General features: G+C 53.0%; 1 protein-coding gene across 3 annotated transcripts; it reads left to right on the top strand.

Annotated features, from left to right (window-relative positions):
• Positions 1–398: 398 nt before the first annotated feature.
• On the top strand, positions 399–6,145 carry KLF10 (KLF transcription factor 10). Of its 3 annotated transcripts, none has more exons than XM_049818016.1 (4): positions 399–519; positions 2,478–2,717; positions 2,822–3,725; positions 4,625–6,145. In XM_049818016.1, exons 1-4 carry the CDS (start codon positions 427–429, stop codon positions 4,882–4,884), a joined length of 1,497 nt encoding a protein of 498 aa, XP_049673973.1. In that variant the 5' UTR covers positions 399–426; the 3' UTR covers positions 4,885–6,145. The 3 variants fall into 3 exon arrangements, with proteins under 3 accessions (XP_049673973.1, XP_049673964.1, XP_049673981.1); XM_049818007.1 differs by lacking the exon at positions 399–519 and adding an exon at positions 533–710; XM_049818024.1 differs by lacking the exon at positions 399–519 and adding an exon at positions 1,622–2,077.
• The last annotated feature ends 13,369 nt before the right edge of the window (positions 6,146–19,514 follow it).

Genomic DNA, 19,514 nt, shown 5'->3' with positions numbered 1-19,514 from the left:
CCGGGCCGCCCTCCTCTCCCCCCGCCCGCGGCCCCGCTTCACCTCAGCCCGGCGGGGAGCGGGCGGATGGGCGGGGGCCGCGCCGGGGAGGCTGCTCTCCCCCCCTGCCCCCCCGCGCCCCGCAGCCGCGTGACCTCATGCTCGAGGAAGCGCCGGGCCGCCCCCGCCGCTCCCACCCGGAGGCGGCGGGGGGAAGGGGGAGGGGGCGGCACTGACTCAGCCGGCGGCGGGGACTTACCGCGGGCCGCGCACACGCCGCGCTGACACACTGGCCACGCCGCGGGGCAGCCGCCGATCACGCGCGGCGGCCCGGCGCCCATTGGCGGCCGCCTCACACACCTTTGGCGGTGATTGGCGGCGGGCGGCGGGGAGCCCCGCCTCCCTCCCACCCCCCCCGCGCGCGGGGCCGGGGGTGCCGCCACCTGAATGGGGAGCGGCGAACAAAAAGAGGAAAATAAAGGCAGCGGGCGGACAGCGGCGGCGGCGCGCGCTTCGGTCAGCCTCGGCTCCCCGCCGGCGGTGAGTGACCGGCCCGGCGGGCCCTGCGGACCAGGGCACCCGCGGGGGTGCGTGGGGCGGGGTGTCCCCAGGTGCGGAGGGAGTCCCCGGGGATGGCGCGACAGGGGGATCCCGAGGGGACGGCCGGCGACCCGGGCGAGAGGAGGGACCGCGGGCGGCGGGAGATCGGACCTAGGCGGCGGCCGGAGGGGGTGAGCGGGGCTGCGCTGCGCTGCGGGGCGAGGGGAGGGAGCGGGGAGAGCCCGCGGGGCCGGCGGGCGAGGAAGGCGGCGGGCGGGCGGGCGCGGAGCTGCCGGGAACCTGTTGGCACCGCCGGGCCGGCGACGTGCAGCCCCGTGTGCGTGCGCGCCGTGGCGCGCCCAGCGCGGGGGAGCGCCGTGGGCGGCAGGCTCCGCGGCCGCATGTGGCAGGCGGGGGCGGGCGAGGCCCGCCGCCAGGAGGGTGGTGGGCGGTGCGGGGTCCGGGAAGCGGGCCGGCGCTGCGGGGAAGAGCCAGCCGCCGCCCCCGCCGGGCGCTGCCGGAGCCGCGCCGCGGGCCCGCTCCTCGGCGGAGACGCCGCTTCGCTTCGCTTCTCTTCTCTTTCCTTCCCTTCCCCCGCGGCGGGAGGCGCCGGGCGTGGCGGCGCTGACCCTCGCCCGGCCCCCGCCCGCTGCGAGGCGAGGCGCGGCGCGGCTCCCCCGGCCGGGCTTTCCCCCGCTCCGCCTGGCCTGGCCCCGGGGAGGCGGGGCGGTGGCGGGGCGGTCGCGGCGCAGCCCGGCCCTGCCGGCAGCGGCGGCGGCTGTGGCGGGCTCCCTTCCTGCCGGCCGAGGGCGGGGGCGGCCGCGCGGGGAACTGGGTGAAAGGTCGGCGCGCGGCATTGCCCGCGCCGCCGAGCGGGCGCCGATCACGCTTTGTTCACATGCCCCCGCCCCGGGCCGCGCCTCGGTCGGCGCCGGCCAATGGGCGCCGGCGCGGTGCGGCGCGGGGAGCCAATAGGGGAGGGCGGAGGGCGGCGCGGGCGGGGAGCGCCGGCGGGGTGCGCTGAGGTGAGGGTGGCGCGCGCCCAACGGCCGGGCGCGGGGCCCGCGCCCCGCCCCGCCCCCATCCCCTCAGCCCGCCGCCGCCGCCGCCGCGGGGGGGGCCGTCAGTGGCAGCCGGGACTGGTGTCCCGCCCCCACCGCCCAGGGGGTGGCCAGGTCCCCTTGGAAAGATGCGTCTTACCCGTGACTCCAGCTGCCTGGAGACGCGGCTTTTCCACCCACGCCATCTCATCGCGGGGCGGGGGGGGCGGGAATTCGCCAGCGGCGGCGGGCACCGTCCCTCAGAAACCGAAAGCTGTGCTAACGGGTAATGGTGGAGCGTACAGCTTAGGAGGCTTTCTGCGGGGGTTGGTTCCGTGTGGTGATCGGTCACGCAGTGAATACACATACGTATATTTCAGTTCTCCACGTTGGTGATTTTTGCCTTGCATGGATGTGCAGACAGGCCTTTTGAGTATTTTCTGGAACATTTGTGGTAGCTAATACCTATTGAAGAAAATGTGCATCAGTCCCAGTACGGTCCTTTCTCATGTGTCAAAGTAAGCAGAATACTGAGGCCTGTGTTTAAAGCAAAAGTGGAAGGAGGGTGGGGTCTTGAAGGAAGTTTTGTTTTCTTTTTTTTCTTGCGTGAAGATCTTTATTAAGCTTTCAGACACACCACTTGCGATACAGAGTAACTTAAACTGTTGCTTAAGGTTTGGGGGGAGTTTTTTTGTCTCAAGAAAATCTATAAACTTCAGCAGATGGCCAGATTTCCCCACTAACAACTTCATAAAAATATTAAATAAATAAGAAAGGTGACAGGAAAATACAGGCATACCCCCGTGTGACCAAGTGACCACAGGTTGCTTTGGTTCTTACATTGCCTTATAAGTAACTGCAAAATAGTCAAACTTAGCATCGGGTTCAAAGTTTCTTTTTTTCCTTTAACCAAAACAGGAGGAAGAGATGGAGATGATGACTGAGAAACAGAGAGATACTAGATATTTCTGGAACAATACTCCTGAAAAAGGCGATTATGAGGCTGTAGAAGCCCTTATTTCTATGAGTTGCAACTGGAAATCAGACTTCAAAAAACATGCGGAAATGAGACCTATAACTCCAGCATCTGATATGTCAGAAGAGAGTGATGAGACTTTGCTTCCTGGAGCAGCGGACTTCCATGCGATACCAGCATTTGTAAGTTTTTTTTTAATTTCTACATGTGCATGCTTGTTTTTAACGGCGTGGTGATGTGTTGGTAACGTGCCCCCCCCTTACTGTGTCTCTCTTCCCCTGCACAGTGCCTGACCCCCCCCTACAGCCCTTCCGACTTCGAGATGTTGCAGGTGGTCCATCCCGGGGCACCGGCGCCCGCTGCAGCGCTCGGCAAGTTGCTGGCTGAGGCTGCCAAGACTCCTCTGGCCACACCTCGGAGAGAGGCGGAGAGGCCTCCAGCAGCCGGGCCTCTGAAAGCTCAAGCCACGAGTGTTATCCGCCACACGGCTGATGCACAGCTTTGTAACCACAAAACCTGCCCGGTGAGAACAGCCAGTGTGCTGAAATACCAGGACAGTGTTTCGAGGGAAACAAACAGTAAACAAAACGCTGAAGAAGCAGAACATTCGGTGTGTTCCGCTGTGGCGCCGAGCAGGGCCAGTGATGAGAGCGGCGAACTGCCGGTGGCAGAAGGAAAAACCGCAGAAGCAGCTGTCAGTCTGGCACCCTTGACAAAGCCCTCGGTCAGCAGGCATCAGCCTGTCCCTGGATCAACACGGCAGTCGGCGGCAGTGGCACCGCCGTGCCCTGCCCAAGGCAGTGGAGCCCCCCCCGTGCCAGTGATTTGCCAGATGGTCCCGCTGCCCGCAAACAACAACGTTGTGACGGCTGTAGTGCCCACCGCCACACCAAGCCAGCAGCCGGCTCTCTGTCAGCCCATGGTCTTCATGGGCACCCAAGTTCCCAAAGGTGCTGTTATGTTTGTTGTGCCCCAGCCAGTTGTGCAGAGTACAAAGGCTCCCATTATTAGTCCGAATGGCACGAGACTCTCTCCCATTGCCCCTGCTCCCGGCTTCGTACCTTCTGCAGCAAAAACCACTCCTCCAGTTGATTCTTCAAGAATCAGAAGTCACATTTGCAGCTATCCAGGGTGTGGCAAGACGTACTTCAAGAGCTCCCATTTGAAGGCTCACGTCAGAACACACACAGGTTGGTCGCTGTTGCTGGATGTTAAAAATTAATGTAGAAAATTGCGGCTATATACACAACTTGCTAAGGTTCTAGCAATTACCGGATTTGTTCATGGAACAAATTGTGGGGCAGCAATGAAATACTTTTTTTGCCAGCATGTGTTATAATGCTGCCTAATCTCAGACAGGAAATCTCCCGGAGGGGAATTTGACTCAGCAGTTTGTTTGTGCTGGACTTGCTTCGTGTCAAAAGGCGTTCAGTAATGCTTCTTACGAGTGCGGAAGCCAGGCCTTGCCCAATGTCGAGTATGCTTTTCCAGAGTTAAAGACGCCTTATTAGGCTTGTCTGCAAGAACGGCTTTGTCAGAACTGGGTAAAACTTGAAGGGATTCTTTTAAGAAAGAATATGAGGATCCACCCCAAACTATTCCTACCTTGGTTATTTTAGAGTAACTTCTCCATGCCTCAGCTCTTAATCGCAGTAGCAAAAGAGTCGCATGCATTTTCACATGGGCTCACAGTGTGTTACCAGAGCCTGTTACATAAAACATTATTACAGGTCGTGTTTCAGAGGGTCGTTTGGGGCATGCTAAGTGGTCATGGTCTGCAGTTCAGGTGCAGCTGAGAGTTAAAATCAGCTGTCTTGAGACACTAAGTATTTGGTTCCAGAGAATTGTTAACCCTTTGTACTACTTGGCTTTGAGAATAGTGAGTCTGCATGTTTAAATCTTGGTATATAAACAATTTTTCACATTCTGTATACCTAAAAGTAATTAATATTTATGTAGGTTTTTGGCTCAACTGTCATAATAGAAACTTTTCTTTCAAAAAGTCAAATCCTGCCAGTCAAAGGCAGTAGTGTTTGTTGCTTAGTTAGTACTCACGGGTTTTTTTTCTTTGTCCTTTTTTTTCTTTTAGGAGAAAAGCCATTTAGTTGTAGTTGGAAAGGCTGTGAGAGAAGGTTCGCACGGTCTGATGAACTGTCTCGCCATCGTAGAACACACACTGGGGAGAAGAAGTTTGCCTGCCCAATGTGCGAGCGGCGGTTCATGAGGAGCGACCACTTAACGAAGCACGCACGTCGCCACTTATCGGCAAAGAAGTTACCAAACTGGCAAATGGAAGTGAGCAAGTTAAATGATATTACTGTGCCACCAACATCTGCGACTGCGCAGTGAAGGGACTCATTCTGAAGATGGTGGAATTAACTGTTGTCGCTGGGATATGCCAGCTGAAAAAAGGCTTTTGCTCCCGGTCTGTGGCTCTCCCGCGCTGGCTGCTGATGGCGGCACAGCAGAGAGGCAAAGGCAGTCTGCCCTCGGTCACAAAACCTGTTGCTGGGAGAACCGGTGGCTGACTGGCATAGAGGGTGTCTTTTGCACTGGTAAGGAGAGAGAGAAAGAAAGGGAAGGTTCTAGAGCAGAGCAGCACACATTGTGCCAGTTTTGAGTTTTGCAAATTATTGATATATATACTCTAGATCAGTCACATGTAAGTGTTACTGAAGGTTTGCTGCTGACGCTTGAGACCAACTCTGATTTTAATTTTCACTTGTCAGCCTTCAGTACGGCACAAACTGGGAAGATGGCAATGTACGGGCGCAGGCTTGAAACCCCAGAACGCACCTCCGTAAGATAATCTAAATTGGTTTTCCTACTCCTGCCACTTTTTCTTGGCAGGAATCTCTTCCTCCTGTCCATTCTCCGGCCCTGGCCCAAGTGATGATTTGGTGCCAGACTCCTGGAGATTGTGGACCTACCCTCTGGCGCGGGGTGTTTAACACGCCCAGCCGTATGCTGCTGTCCAGAGGGGCTCGGCCTGGGCGTTCAGGAGCACCATGAGGGGCAGCTGGAGGGTGGGAGCCTTTCCAAATCCTCTCTGACTTTGTAATATTTTCCCAGCTTCTTTGGCAAGCTTTGCGATTATTACAATTGGATATATCTGGGCGTCGTACGATGCTTCTGCTTTTGTGTTGCTTAGGGTTTGCTTTATACCTCCTCACAGTTGTGTACCACTGCATTTTTCATAAGCGGATACAGTGCACTTTTAAGAGAAACATGGTAGCTGTAAACTACTTGGGTTGATTAAGGAAAAAAACCAAGAATCTTAGGCTTCTTGATCATGTTATTCTTTGAAAGACAGTTTATACTAAAAATGAAATGGATATATTATGTATTGTATTAAATTAGAAAGTTGTGATTCGAAAAATAAAACGAGGCAGTGAAGACACGGGCCTAGACTTTAAACTGTAGCTTTTGTGACAAATAAATGCATCATCTTTCACTATTTCTATTTTATCATATTATGTTGAAGACATATCAGAAAGTGAACAGTTTGAAAATAGTGTATTAGATACGCTTTTTGTGACTACTTTAAAGATTTGCACATTTCTTATGTTGTACTTTATACTTTGTTTACAATAAAACCAATTTTCTTTAATATAGACCTCTTTTTTTTTTTTTCTTTTTTTTTAATTCACAGCAAAACTTAGCCCTTTGCAAGGAAAATACCCTCAAAACAAAATACAGTGTCCATTATTATGTGTCCTGACCAGTGAAACACTCTCTCTTAACTTTTTATTTTTTTTAACGCTCTTATAAAGCCCACAGGAGTGGAATTCCAAGTCTGCACTTACTACTCCAAGTGTCTGTTTTGTTGTGTGGTTTGTTTTTTTTTCTCCCCACCCTTCACGGCCCCCTCCTTTTCTTTAGGCACCCAAAAAGAAACGTGCTGATGTGGGCCATTACAACGCTGGTGAAAAATACCTCCTTTTTGCAGGTGATGGAACCGCACCCTCGCCCCGAGGGTCCCGTCCCGTTCCCCCCCCGCCGCGCTGCCCCTGGCCGGTGAAGACGGTTCTCCAGGGCGGGGGTGTGCCTGCCCCCGCTAGAGCTGTCTCCCGGGGAGGCTCCTACGGGAAGGGGGCGGGGGGTGGGGGGGGTTTCTACCTTCTGGGGGGGGGGGCAGCAGGTTTCTCTGCCTTCGGCCACCCCTGCCTGCGTGCGTGCAGGGGGTGGCCGCTTAGTCCTGCCCGCGTGGGCTCTTCTACCTCCTGCTCCAGCCGCCCTGCCCGCAGGGATCCCCGGCTTTCACAACGGCGAGGCTGTTGAGTCGCTGCCCTGCCCTGCGGGGTGTTCGGGGCAGGGGCGCTCCTTGCCTTATCCTGTTTGACGCAAGATCGTGAGTCATTGCCCTTTCTTCTTGTTCCAGGGGCAATACGCCATCATAGCCCAATGCAAAAGAGACACTTCCTCAGGAGCGCGAGTCCCACGCCGCCATCTTGCTTCAAGGTGGTGTACCTTTCATGGGCATAGGAGAAAAAAACCCACTGGAACAGCCCTGGGTCTGAAACCCTTCCGTGGCTGCAACTAGCCATTGGGCGAGGAAGCCGGGTCCCCTCGCCAGCTCTGCCTGGCACGCTGAACCTTGAATCCAGTTTTGTGCCACGGCCCCGTGTGAGGAGGGCATAAAGAAAGTGCTACCCCCCATCGTTATCCCGCCCACGGCGAGCTGGCCGTGGCTCTCCTCGGCAGTGCGGGTGGTGGGATTTGACCCCCCTCCGGCTCAGCAGGGAGCTGAACTCAAATCTGACTTGCCAGGCAAGTGTTCTCCTGCTGCCAGGCAATAAAAGGGGAAGAAAGGGAGTCTCTGTGCCGTGGCCATCTCCGCTGCCTGTGTTTTCTGAAGAAAAAAGCAACCGCTGGTGCTTTTTGTGTGGCATCCAGCTCTGGAGGCGTGTGGGGGGCATGCCCTGAGAGCACCCGTGGGCGGCACCGCCGGGGAGGCCGCAGAGGGAAGCCTGTTTCTGGCATTGCTGTCAGCTCAATAAAATACCGTTTCTCACTCTCAGTACGGAATTTAACAGGGAGAAGTGCACTTCTGACTGGTTCCAGGCGAAGGCAGAGCCATAATTGTGAGTTTACCTCACATGCCATTTCTTAAAGCCTAACCATGGAAGCCAACTGGAAACTAAACCAGCTATTTGGGGGTTTTATCCAAGTTTAACCTGAAAAATTTAGCTGAAAGGGCATTATTAGACACCTTTTCAATGCTGACTTTATTATTGTGCAATCAAATTTGGTTGCATAGTGGGAAACTTAATTTTCATAATTTTTCTATGGATTTCTGTCAACAATTAGAATTTCCTTACTCCTACATGTAAACCGAAAGCACTCCTCGTATTCTGCCCTCCTATTTGGGTTTAACGATGAAGCCAAACAGAAATGCAAACCAAAATGCTCTCGGCAACGCCCCACTTGGGATAAGTACGTGGATGCCCACACCGGCGGGCGCCGGCTGCGGCGGGGAGCTGCTGGGGCGGCCGCTGCTGTCGTCTGCTGTGCCGACACCTGGCTCCGGGCAGCCGATCTGAAGGGATCCAAGAGATCAGCATATATGGTTGGAAGCAGATTTCGGAAGTATCTATAACCCCTTCATCTTGCTGTTTCGCGCTGATCTCCAAAGTGATGCCCGCACATAAAAATCGACGCCGCGCTGGTGACATCGATTACGCACGTTGGGGCGAGAGATGTTCCCCGTCCCGGCGGGCAGGGAAGAGCAGCTGGGGTCTCACAGCACGTTGTCCTGGGAAGGGTGGGAGCGAGCTGCTGTGTCCAAAACAAAGCGATATAACCCCCTGGTTGGTATGCCTACCTTGCCGGTGGGCGCTGGGGGAGGTGGGGACCGTTTGGGGGGGCAGAGTGTGGCTGCCTGCCCCAGGGGTAAGGCAGACAGCTCGCTCCTGCCACAGGAGGAGCTGAGCAGGGCTGAGCAGGACGCGTTGGGGGGCTCGGGGTCTGGATATCCCACCCCTCTGCCTAAACCAGGATGGATCAGCGATAGGGGACTGCGGTGCTGGGGTACCCTGTGCGTGCCCTGAGTGTGCCTTTGCCGGTGCCCGGGGATTTTAATCTCTTCGGAGAGGACGGAGAGAAGGCTGGAAAAAGCAAGCATTTTCCCTTGTGGTTTGGAGAAGAATAATTTCCATTACAGCAGGATTATTTGTGGGAGGCTTAGATGCTCTATGAGTGAACTAATATGTATTCTAAAAGAAGAGGGGTCCTGAGCTGGGGCAGCTTGTCTGGAGCCACAGACGCAGCTGAGACGAGGACCAGGGCAGCCTGTCTACCCGTCCCGCCTGGAGAGCTTGGCTTGCTGAGGTTTTTCCTCCCGAGCTTTGCCATCCAGCAGCGCTATTTCAAGACACCCTTAACCAACTGGTCCTGCGATCCTGGCAGAGGGTCTGAACAGCCTCGGTGCAGATGTGGCTGCCAGGGTGGGTGCCACGGTGCAGATGTGGCACGTGCCCAGAGGGCCGGGAAGAAGGACTTTATCGTCAGCTGGCCTGAGACTTGCACACCGCAGGCAGGGGCATCAGGTATTCCCCTGGCATCTCCCCACCTTTACTGTAAATAGATGATTCATGTGTCTGCTTTGCCAACAAACTTAGATCACCAAGGAAACACAAGTTGTCAGAAAAGTTAGAGCACAAAATCAGGTCAAGAGAAACGATGAATGAATGAGTATGTGCATTATGGGCTCAAGCACCTGGTTCTGTATCCCAGATTTTCTGCAGAAATCTTCGCTTCTCCTGGAGCATGTGGTCAGGGGGTAATATTCAGCGAGAAGAAATGGTTTTGGAATATGCCTTACGATGTAATTGAGTGTGTCACACTGAGCTTCCATGTCTTTTCTAGGGATCTGGGGATCTGGAAGGCTTTCTGTTGTCACCAAAAGAAAATGTGGTACTTGGCAATAAGAAAACAACAGCAAAACACAGCTTTAGCCTTCTCTTTATATTCACGAGAAGACGGGGGCTAAACTTGCTAATGCACTTGCTGTGTTGTGATATAAATCAAGTAATAATCATATAAAATGCATTAAATAATTCAGAAGCTTTGTTAGGATACCACAGTTTTGATGAAACTTTATACTTGCTTGTGTATTCTACTCTGAAAGTCAGAGTAATTGTCTGGTGAAAAAAATTCTGCTGCTACCGCTACTTCAACTACTTGGAAGATTTCGGTAGATGTCGAAGTACTCGCATGGCAACAACTTCCCAAATAAACGGACGCAGCAGTTGCGGGGACTGCCCATGCGCTAACAGCTGCGGCGAGGCACGAACACACCCCACCTCAGCTAAATATTCCCCAGGGCCTCAGCAAAACTTAAATGGCTTTGAACAGTTGAGGCATATAGCGTCTCCTCTCTGCCCAGCTCATCTCCTGACTGCTTCTGACACATGCAGGAGGAACTGACATTTGTCAAGTCTTTTTTTTTTTTTTAAACCTTCACAAACTTCTCATTTCATTAATGCCATCCAGGATGAATTCCATACAGCTTTCATCATTTCACCGTGAGGGCTGGGATCTTCACAGCGATAGCTGGGGGACTGGCACAGGGTGCTTACTGTGAACAGCAGCCTCAGGCAGTTTAAACGCTTCTGCTTGGGAAACAGAGCTTTTAATGTTTAATTGCCTAGCAGGCAGCTGGAAAGTACAACCCCCACCTCCCCAAAATGAAAAGAGAAAGAGAGTTTCACATGCAACCTGAGTGGAATTGACGACTATGTAGAGTACAGAGAGTACAATAATGGCCTAAAACGCAGGGTGGTCAAAACGCTAATGAAACCCTCATCAAGCAAACAATAAATCCACTCCCCTGACCGCCCGTCAGCCACGCTGTAACCTCGCCAGTCGTTGCACACCAGAGGAGCAGTCACTAAATAAAAAGGCAGTTAGAAGCTGCAGCGTGGCAAGAGGACAGAGCAGCCATCTTCAAACGAGCTATGCAATCAGCTTAATGAAGACATAATTCTTGATCAGCTGTCATCAGTATTCCTCGAGTGATCCTGACTAAGGGGGGAGGGAGTGCAAAGCCAGGAGCGAGGGCCAGGTTAGCCAAAGGGATTCCCCGCTCTGCAGCTGCAGCACAGAGCACTGGCCCGAGGAGCGCAGCAGGGGTGGCCGCGAGAGCCTGCTGGGTTGCGGGGGGCTCCCACCACCAGAAATGAGGCCACGTGTTTCCCACCAGCACCGCAGCCCTTCCACCTGGCAGGTGACAGTCACCCTGTCACCCCATCTCCCTGGCACCCCGCTGCTCCCGGCTCCGCACCAGCTTCCGCAGCCCAGAGCAGAGCTTGGGAAATGGGAAACCAGAAGTAGCCCCGCTGCATGGGAGCCTTCGCTGGGGGCACTGGAGCAGCTTGAACCCCGCGTTGGAGCCGTGCCGCTGCCCGGCCGCATCCCTCGCTGACCCTGACCCATGGGCTCGCCTTCCCCGCCAGCATCGGCACTCACCGAGCCCCCAGCCCCACTCGGCAGCAGTCCGAAATTTGGATCTCTGCTTCTCACGAAGCCTGGGAGATGTTAGTGTCTCTGGGAGCTCACCACGCTGCGTGGCCACGGCTGAGGTGACCCGTGGTCTTCCCCCGCTGCCCGCAAAGCTGGCGGCTGCTCAGGAGGGTGGTGTGATCTCCTCCATCTCCTTTCACTAGGAAGCCACGCTGGCAAAAGAGTCTTGCGATTTTCTGAAATAAAGGGGAAACTGTGGCATCCCTGTGAAATTCTCAGTGCCGTACACGGATCAAAAATACCCGTCATTGAACTAAGGAGAAAGAAATTGTTACTGTCTGTAAGTACCCAGAGGGAAGCAGAGTGAGTGGAAAGGACGAGTACTTACAGAGTAGCTGGCCCAGATAGCATCGCTTGTGTCTTGCACTGATTCATCCTAACAATAACCCTCCCAGCCATGGGACAGCAGGAATTATTTCAGGTCTTTCCATAGGAAAACATCCTAAGTGGTTAGTTGCTAATCTGCAGCTGGGGGGATCTTTTTATTTTTATTTTTTTTCCCATTTATGCAAGAGATTTTTCAATTCCCTGTTTAAGTGAAGCAACAAGTATGATGAGTCGATGATGAGTCACCAGGCCAGGAAAAAAGCTGCAGGAAGGCTGGACTATTTATAAACTGTAAAAGAAAGAAAGGAAATATATTCTAGATGCAGACAGATCTGGAAGGTGACTCCAGCTTCTCTTGTGCGATCGTATATTCCCAGGTGCTGGACAGCAAACCTCCCAGGAGGGAGGGGGGAAGATGCTTTTTTGGAAAGGATTCATTGATGCTGCACGGAGCGGCACGCTTTGCGGCTCTCCTCCGAGGGGCACGGCTACGCAGCCAAGGTTCCCCCTGGTTTATCGCCTTTGTACCGGCTCCGTGTGCCGGGAGAGGAGGTAAGCCAGCCCAAGCTCTCCGCCGCCACGGCACAAGTGTTGGCTGTGTGCGCCGAGGCAGCTCATCGGGAGTAAGGTCGGGTACCGCCGTGTGAGTCACCGCCGGTGCCGGTGCAGATGTGGGGCTCTGCTGGGAGAGCGGTGGTGGAGGCAGCTGGAGGGTCTTCCTCCACCTCGCTCTCTGCCAGCTCCTCTGCTGGGAGGTGCTGGGATGTGAGTGGGAAACCTCTCCGCGGTTCAGCCCCTGCAGCTCTCGGCTCATCCGGCTCACACCACCACACTGGGAGGTGGGATGCGGAGGTGCCGCTGGGAAACAAACCAACCAAAAAGCTATCTGGCAATAATTGTGGAGCCTTGGCGTGGCTGGCAAGGGCACTGCTGAGTGTGCAAACTGGCCTAGGTGGTCGCACAATCTGGAGATACCAACCCCTGACACGGGGCTTGGGTGGCGGACAGCAGCGCAAGCTTCACCTCCGCCAGAGCTGTCTCCAAGAGCACGTGCAAGCAACGTGGCGCGGCCTCCTGGCACAGCAGATGATCACACGTCTCCCTGGGTCTTGACAGTTAGATTCTGGGTAACTGTAGCTGCTCTGGGATGCGGTTGGGCAGGGGCAGAGGGAAGGACCTGTTGCCAAGAAGGCAAAGAGCACCTGAAGTCTTGAAAGTCCCACCTGCAAAACACAATCGATGTCTGTCCCATGGGGTTAGACTGCAGCAGTACCTGATGCTTTTGGTGCAGAGGGGTCTGCAGCCCCGGTCATTTGGGTGGCCGACACAGCGTTGCCCTCACGTCCCTGCCCTGTGCTCACATCGTCCCTGCTTCCGACACTGGGTCAAAATCCGTGTCACGGCACGGTTAAACAGATGCTTAAACAGGACACGTGGACTGGAAGATGATGATCTTTGTTTATTGCTTTAGACACGGATTAGGTGCTGGTGGCTTGATTCAGCGCTCACGGTTCTTATCCAAGGCACAGTTTGGTGCTGATGCTCAGTGCACGTCCCAGTTTGTGGGATACCTGCACACCTAATGATATTTAATGTGTTTATGAGTTTATTTAGGCTCTAGTTCAATTAAGCACTGGATCTGGGGAAGAAGGAGGACAGATCTTTAGTGTTTAAGTGATAATTTCTCTTGACACAAGGTGAAAAAATGGTCAGTACTATTTGCACACTCTTTCAGGCTTTGAATGGACAGCAGTTCAGTGAGTAAATAGCTGAGTGACAGCTCCTCCACTAGTGCATCTTTAAAGAAATCACCCAGATCAGCACGTTTCTGGGGGGAAAGGAAAGGGATGTCTCACTTGAGGAAAGTTAATTTTGTTTGCTAACAAAATTGCTTTAGATTTTAGTTTTGTTTGTTACCCACAGCCTTTAAGGAAGAAAAAGGAGGCACTCAATTTGTATGTGCTTAAAGTGTTGTTGGTGTTAGTAGGTAACAGGAAAACAAAAATAAACACGTTCATGCACGGGTATTTCAGTAGCTTTTACCACCACCTTCAATGGAAACTTTGCAACCAAGTATTAATGGATTTAGTTTTGCAACACTGCTGCTGGGGAGGAGTATTCCTCAGTGGCATAATGTGGTGCTGTCTTGGCTTCATCACATCATATCTAAGAAATACAGGCCCTGCCTCCTGAAAGCACTTAAGCCTATGTTGAAAGCCATTCCAACACTAAAGCTAACTTTTAATTCTACTGAAAGGTGTTGTTTTCCTGAATCACTTAAATAAAAATCATCCTTGCAATAAGTAATTGATCTGCTTTATTTCTGTGAATTGCTAATGTCATTGGTTGGCTTAAATAGGCTATAAAATAAACGATTTATTTTGCTTGAGTAGTGTTGTTGCGGTACGCAGTCTGCGACGGCTGGGAGCTCTTGGGAAGGCACTGCCTTATTCCACAGAGTTTCGGCAGGGCTTGCAGGGTCTGGCATCTTCAAACTAGATTTCAGAAGTTATGATATCAGCTGCTTCGTTTTGGTGCCGGGCAGGACAGCCTGCGCTGGTTAAGTCTGCAGTTTGGAGACAGCCCGCAGTGTTGGTGTCTGGCTGGCAATGATTTACAGTTTCTTTCTCGTGGGCTTTCACCCGCCTGTCTTGAGCTCTGAGCCTTTTGTATATAGTTACTCTGTGAAAGCTTTGGCTCTTGTCTTATTGACAGCTACGCTAGGCTTGCTTGGCAGAGCTGATTACCTGTGCCGATCTGGAGGAGAGTCAGGAGGACCAAGCAGCACTTGGGCTCAGGGGCGTGCGGTGGTTTTCACTTCCCCCCGTTCTCCCTCTTCTGGGTGTTGATCGGCCGGGGAGGAGGGAGCCCACGCCGAGCCTCTGCACTAATACACCTCAGAAGTGGGGTGTGGGAAGGAGGGGAAAACCAGGCAGGAAAAACGGAGGTACGGGGCCACCCCTCACCCACCTGCGCCGGGAACCATGGCCAAGGCATGGCCTTGACACTAATTAGCGTAATTAATACCCATGTAACAGGAACTTTTTTACAACCCTGAGCACTGATTGCAATGTAATTTCAGCGCTGCGTTTGAAGCCACAGGACTCTCTCTTAGTGTCACTAAAGTCAAATAAAATGTTGCTATTAATTAACTCTTTTGCCTTTTGGCCTGGTTTTTTCCTGGTACTTTTTTCTTTACACACTGATACTCTCCTTTCTGTTTTCCTCACTGCTGCCTATTTCTTTCTCTCTTCAATATTTATCAAGCAAATTTAATTCCCCATCCTCTCCAGAGTCACTTTGCCACCGTTTTAGTTTGTCCCCAGCTTTGTAGGTGCACTGCACAAGAGGAAGCAGGATGCTTTGAAACGCTGGGTTGGATTTTAAAGTTTTGACAAACACCAGTATTTGCCATGGCAACACCCCCCGTATGACACAGCACCCAGCACAAACCCTGCTCTTGCAGAAACAAATGTCAGTGTCAACTGCTTTCTAAGCAGATGTTTAATTGCAGGTAAGATATGAAATGGGGTCCTGGGGCCTGAGCAGGGTTTGGGGAACCCCAGGGCTATGTTGGATACAACAGAATTAACTTCCTGAATTTACTGGATGTGACCTGAAACTCTGCAAAAAGAAGAGTTTGCGGCTTTTGCTAGGACAATAGTTGGTGCAAAAACATCCTCCAGAAAGTCCCCCTTGCGCTGGCACCCTTCTGGGTCTCCCCAGGCAGAAGGCACACCTGCCTCCCAAAATGCATGCCAGCAGGTCTCAGATCTGGGCACTTGCTGCCTGAGACATCACTGCATTAAACAGAACAGTCATCCGAAGGAGAGGTTTTCAAGGCAGCCCAGGACGTGCCACCACGGGAGCTGGTTCTCTGGCCTTGGTTCGCCTCCTGGCTGGCCAGGGTTGGCAGTTCAGCCACGCCATGCCGTTTTCATTACATCAAATTTCTAAGGACATCTTGGAAAACCCTCCTGATCCTAAGGCCACAGGAAGAAAATTAAATAAATTTTATTCTTCCCTCTCACCACTTCTTTCAGACAAAAGGTGGTGTTCCCTCAAGCTCTACCTTCTTGTACTACTGGCACACCAGAGCCAGGACTGACCGAGCCACCTTCTATTTCAGTGTTTCAGGAAAAAACCTACAGTAGTCGCCCCCACCAATTTTTTTTTTTTAAAAGAAAGTCCAAAATAGTTTATTCCTGATATTTTATTCTGAACAAGTGCTTACACAGCTGCTTGCTGAGAGGTTCCTGAAAGGGACAGCTTTTCTACATGACGCTGTAGGAAGCATCAGTTGTCTTCTAAGGCCTCACAAACCTGCCTTTGCAGGTGTAGCTTCAGGCAATTTGCTATTTTTAATGCAGGGTTCAAAGAGACTATGTTTATCTTAACCACTGTGATGAATGTGGGGATCGGAGCCTGAACTCTTTGCCCTGGGAGACGCCGATGAGTTCACGGCTGCAGCTGCAGCTCCTCGCCACCAGCGGTAACGCAGGGCAGCAGATCTTAGGTCCCCTCACGTCCTTATGGGCTTCGCCCCCCGCGTAACCCCACGCTTTGTGTCAGTCACGCAGCGTGAGAGCTATGACCCACGGAGACTGCCGAGGGTCGTGCCGCGGGACTGCCGGGGGTTGTGCAACAGGGAAGGAAGGAGGCGGCAGCCAGGGAAAGGGTGTTGCAGAAGGACCAACCACTTCCACACCGTGTCCCACCGGCCAACACGCTGGCGTGCGTGGTGGGCGCTGGGCGGTGGTGGCTGGGCACAGCAGGTCCCAGCCCCGGCTCAGCCGCTGCTCCGGCCACCGCGGTGCGGTAAATGGAGTTACAGGAGGAGGAGGTCCACAGGGAGCTGCTGGGGACGGGGAGGCTGCGCGGGCAACGGGGGTCTAATCGTGGTGCAGGAGGGTTGCTGCCCCAAAGGAGGGGGCTGGAGGAAGGCAAGAGTGCAAGGTGGGGGGCAGGGAGGGCCCCCGAGGAGTGCAGGGTACGAGGAAGGAGGGGATGTCTCCAGGGATGCTGATATTTTGGAGTGGTGGCTCATGGGGTTCAAAAATGTGGTTCCCTAGGACTACGCAGAGCATAAAAACTGTAGAAATTATGAATTTAGATGTAACTCTGCTTCCCTCTCTAATGATAGCATTTTTAATGAGCTTCCCGCAAAAAAAAAAAAAAAAAAAAAAAAAAAGCCCAAATAATGTTTTCCTTTTGTTGTTTTCTTCCTCTGCTCTACTTCAGCATGTTGGCATTCCCCACACATTCCTCTCGTTGACTCAGACCCCTGGGAGACAGAGCCAGAGGGATGGGCCAGGGCGAGAGCTGCAGTGTCTCCAGCCTGGCAGCACCCCGGTCTCCGCTGCTGTGCCGCCCACGTTCGGCAGAGGCGAAGGCCGGCACCACGATGCAGGGCTGCCGTTCAGTGCCATCCCCGCTCCTGTCCATTACGTGCTCTGGAAAGGAGCGTAGGGAAGAATCGTTGTTCAGAGGGTTTTTTTCTTGTAGCTGCTCTTCCTTTTTCCCCTTTTGGACTTATGAAATCAAGGGCATGAACTCTTCCAAGCGGGGAACTAAGACCTTTCGATGGGAACATCTGCATGTCCTCGGCATAGGGAGTGATGGGGAAGAAGGGCTGAAGATGCCTGTCAAGAAGGAAGCTGAGAACAGTGAAGGCAAGAGAAGCAGCTTCTCTTCTGCTGTTACTGAGCTAGGAAAGCTGCTGCCTGTGGTTTCTCTAACATCACGTGCAACCTCCTGCCTCCCAGCTTTGAGGCTGGTCCTGTAGAACCCACAGCTGGGAGTCACATCTTGGCAATGTCTTCGATTTTCTGCCCCCCCCCCCCCCCCCCCAGTAATCCCAATTTTTTTTTTTCCCCCAGGTGTTGTGCTTTAACCTCAGCCGGCAACTAAGCACCATGTAGCCAATAGCCCACTCCTTCCCTCCCTGTGGTGGGATGGGGAGGAGAATCCCCCCCAAAAAAGTAAAACTTGTGGTTTGAGGTAAGAACAGTTTAATAATTGAAAAAAAAAAATACTAACAATAATAACAGTAATGAAAAGGAAGATAACAAAAAGAGAGAAAAATAAAACCCAGGAAAGGCAAGTGGTGCACAACGCAATTGCTCACCACCCGCTGACCGATGCCCAGTCAGTCCCTGAGGAGCGATCTGGGTGTCCTGGCCAGCTCCCCCCAGTTTATACACTGAGCATGACATTCTATGGTATGGAATGTCCCTTTGGCTAGTTCAGGTCAGCCGTCCTGGCCATGCTCCCTCCCTGCTTCTTGTACCCCTCCTCACTGGCAGAACATGGGAAACTGGAAAAATCCTTAACTTAGGATAAGCGCTACTTAGCAACAGCTAAAACATCAGTGTGTTATCAACATTATTCTCACACTAAATCCAAAACACAGCACTGTACCAGCTACTAGGCAGAAAAATTAACTCTATCCCAGCCAAAACCAGGACACCAGGTCATCCTAAAATTAAACAAAAAGGGGCTGAGAGGGACTTTTGTAACGCAAAGCAGGTAACAGACTGTGCTGCCAAGGCTTCACTCCCCATCCTCACTGCAACTGCCTCTGCCTGCGTGTTAGTCCTCACGAGCTGCTGTGGTGAGACAAAACAGCGTTTGTCACGTCTTGCTGAGAAAGGGCCTCCCTGAAGCGCTCAGACCTCCTCCTGCCGCTCCGAGCGTCATGCCTGGATGCAAGGCAGCCTCCTCCTCCCCTTCGGTTTGCCACGTGACAGCCCATTTTGCAATTCAGAAGAACATCAGAGAAAAACTGCTTGTATTAATTTTTATTTTGGTATTAGAAAGGCAAATTGCAATTCTCAGCAGATTGGACTGATCTGATTAAATTTTGAGTGGTTCCTGTGCTGGTGGCAGTACTTGAGGTAACTCAGTGGCAAGTCAAAAAAAGTACTGCTTTACTGAGAAATCTGGGAGGTCTATTTTTCAGTCCCTGCTCTGAGAATTTCTCCTTTTTTAAAAAAACCCACCACTTTTCTGAATATGAATATACTGATTTGAAAACGAAGCCATAAACGATGAACTCACCCATCCTTAGACCTTGGTGTCTGGAACACAGCCACGGTATTTTAGAAAGAAGGTCACTCCATTTCATGAAGTGGGTTTTTCATTAGTCAAAGCTGACAAAAAGCCTCCGGCCTGATTCTTATCATTCTGCTGGAGCTTCCAAGGGCATTTAGGGGATCATAAATACAACAAGAGCCTTTAGGAAAGTTTGTTACAGAGGCGGTTTTTAAGCTATGGTTGACCCCAAAAGGCATGAGGAGCACTGATAATTATATGGATGCCTGAGTTTACAGAGTTAATTCTCTAGTAAAGTCTGTGCTAGTAAAAGATGAAAAGGCAGACCTTCACACACCCCAACAACACCGATTTCCCTGCCATTGCGCTGCTGGAACAAATTTGAGCCAGCACATTAGCAGCAGAGGGGTTATTCAGCGAGCGGTGCAGGCCGTGGGGGAGGTGGGTGCCTCCAGGGCAATCCAGAGCCCCACAGCGAGGGCTGCACCTCTCTCCGTGTACAACCCAGGTCACCCCACTTGCTGTTTGCAGCTCCTGGCACTGAGCCTGGGGATGGTGAGACACTGGAACAGGTTGCCTGGAGAAGCTGTGGATCTGGAAGTGTTCAAGGCCAGGTTCGACGGGGCTTTGAGCAACCTGGTCTGGTGGAAGGTGTCCCTGCCCATGGCAGGGGCATTGGAACTAGAGGATCTTTAAGGTCCCTTCCAACCCAAACCATTCTATCATTCTATGATTCTGTGATGTCCTCAGCAAGAACTGGTGTGGGGACACGTTGGCCCCAGTGTCAGGCGCTTGGGATTGGAGATGGCTGGGCTGGGTCAGCGTTGAGCAGCGTTGGGGACGGCTGCAGCCTGCCCAGGGACAGAGCCTGGGATGTTCCCCTGTGCACGCCCGGACCCCAGCCCACGCACTGCAATGCCCGGGTAAACGCCGGAGCCGCTGGAGCAGCAGTGAGGAAGACATGCTTGCTCTCTCCTGTTTGCATCGGTCACCGCATACCTGGAAAGGCCAGCTCTGGAGGGTGGGAGTGAGCCTGACTGGTCAGCCAGGACACCCTCCTGATGAGAGCTCTGCAT

This window comes from Accipiter gentilis, chromosome 2, assembly GCF_929443795.1.
Source record: "Accipiter gentilis chromosome 2, bAccGen1.1, whole genome shotgun sequence".
In the NCBI taxonomy this organism is placed as follows: Eukaryota; Metazoa; Chordata; class Aves; order Accipitriformes; family Accipitridae; genus Astur; species Astur gentilis.
This window is presented reverse-complemented; position numbering and strand designations above follow the sequence as displayed.

Coding starts and splice junctions, on each gene's coding strand:
- KLF10 (XM_049818007.1), top strand. CDS start 612: ATGGCGCGACAGGGGGATCCCGAGGGGACGGCCGGCGACCCGGGCGAG. Junction 711..2,477: donor CTAGGCGGCGGCCGGAGGGG/GTGAGCGGGGCT, acceptor TAACCAAAACAG/GAGGAAGAGATGGAGATGAT. Junction 3,726..4,624: donor TCACGTCAGAACACACACAG/GTTGGTCGCTGT, acceptor TTTTTCTTTTAG/GAGAAAAGCCATTTAGTTGT.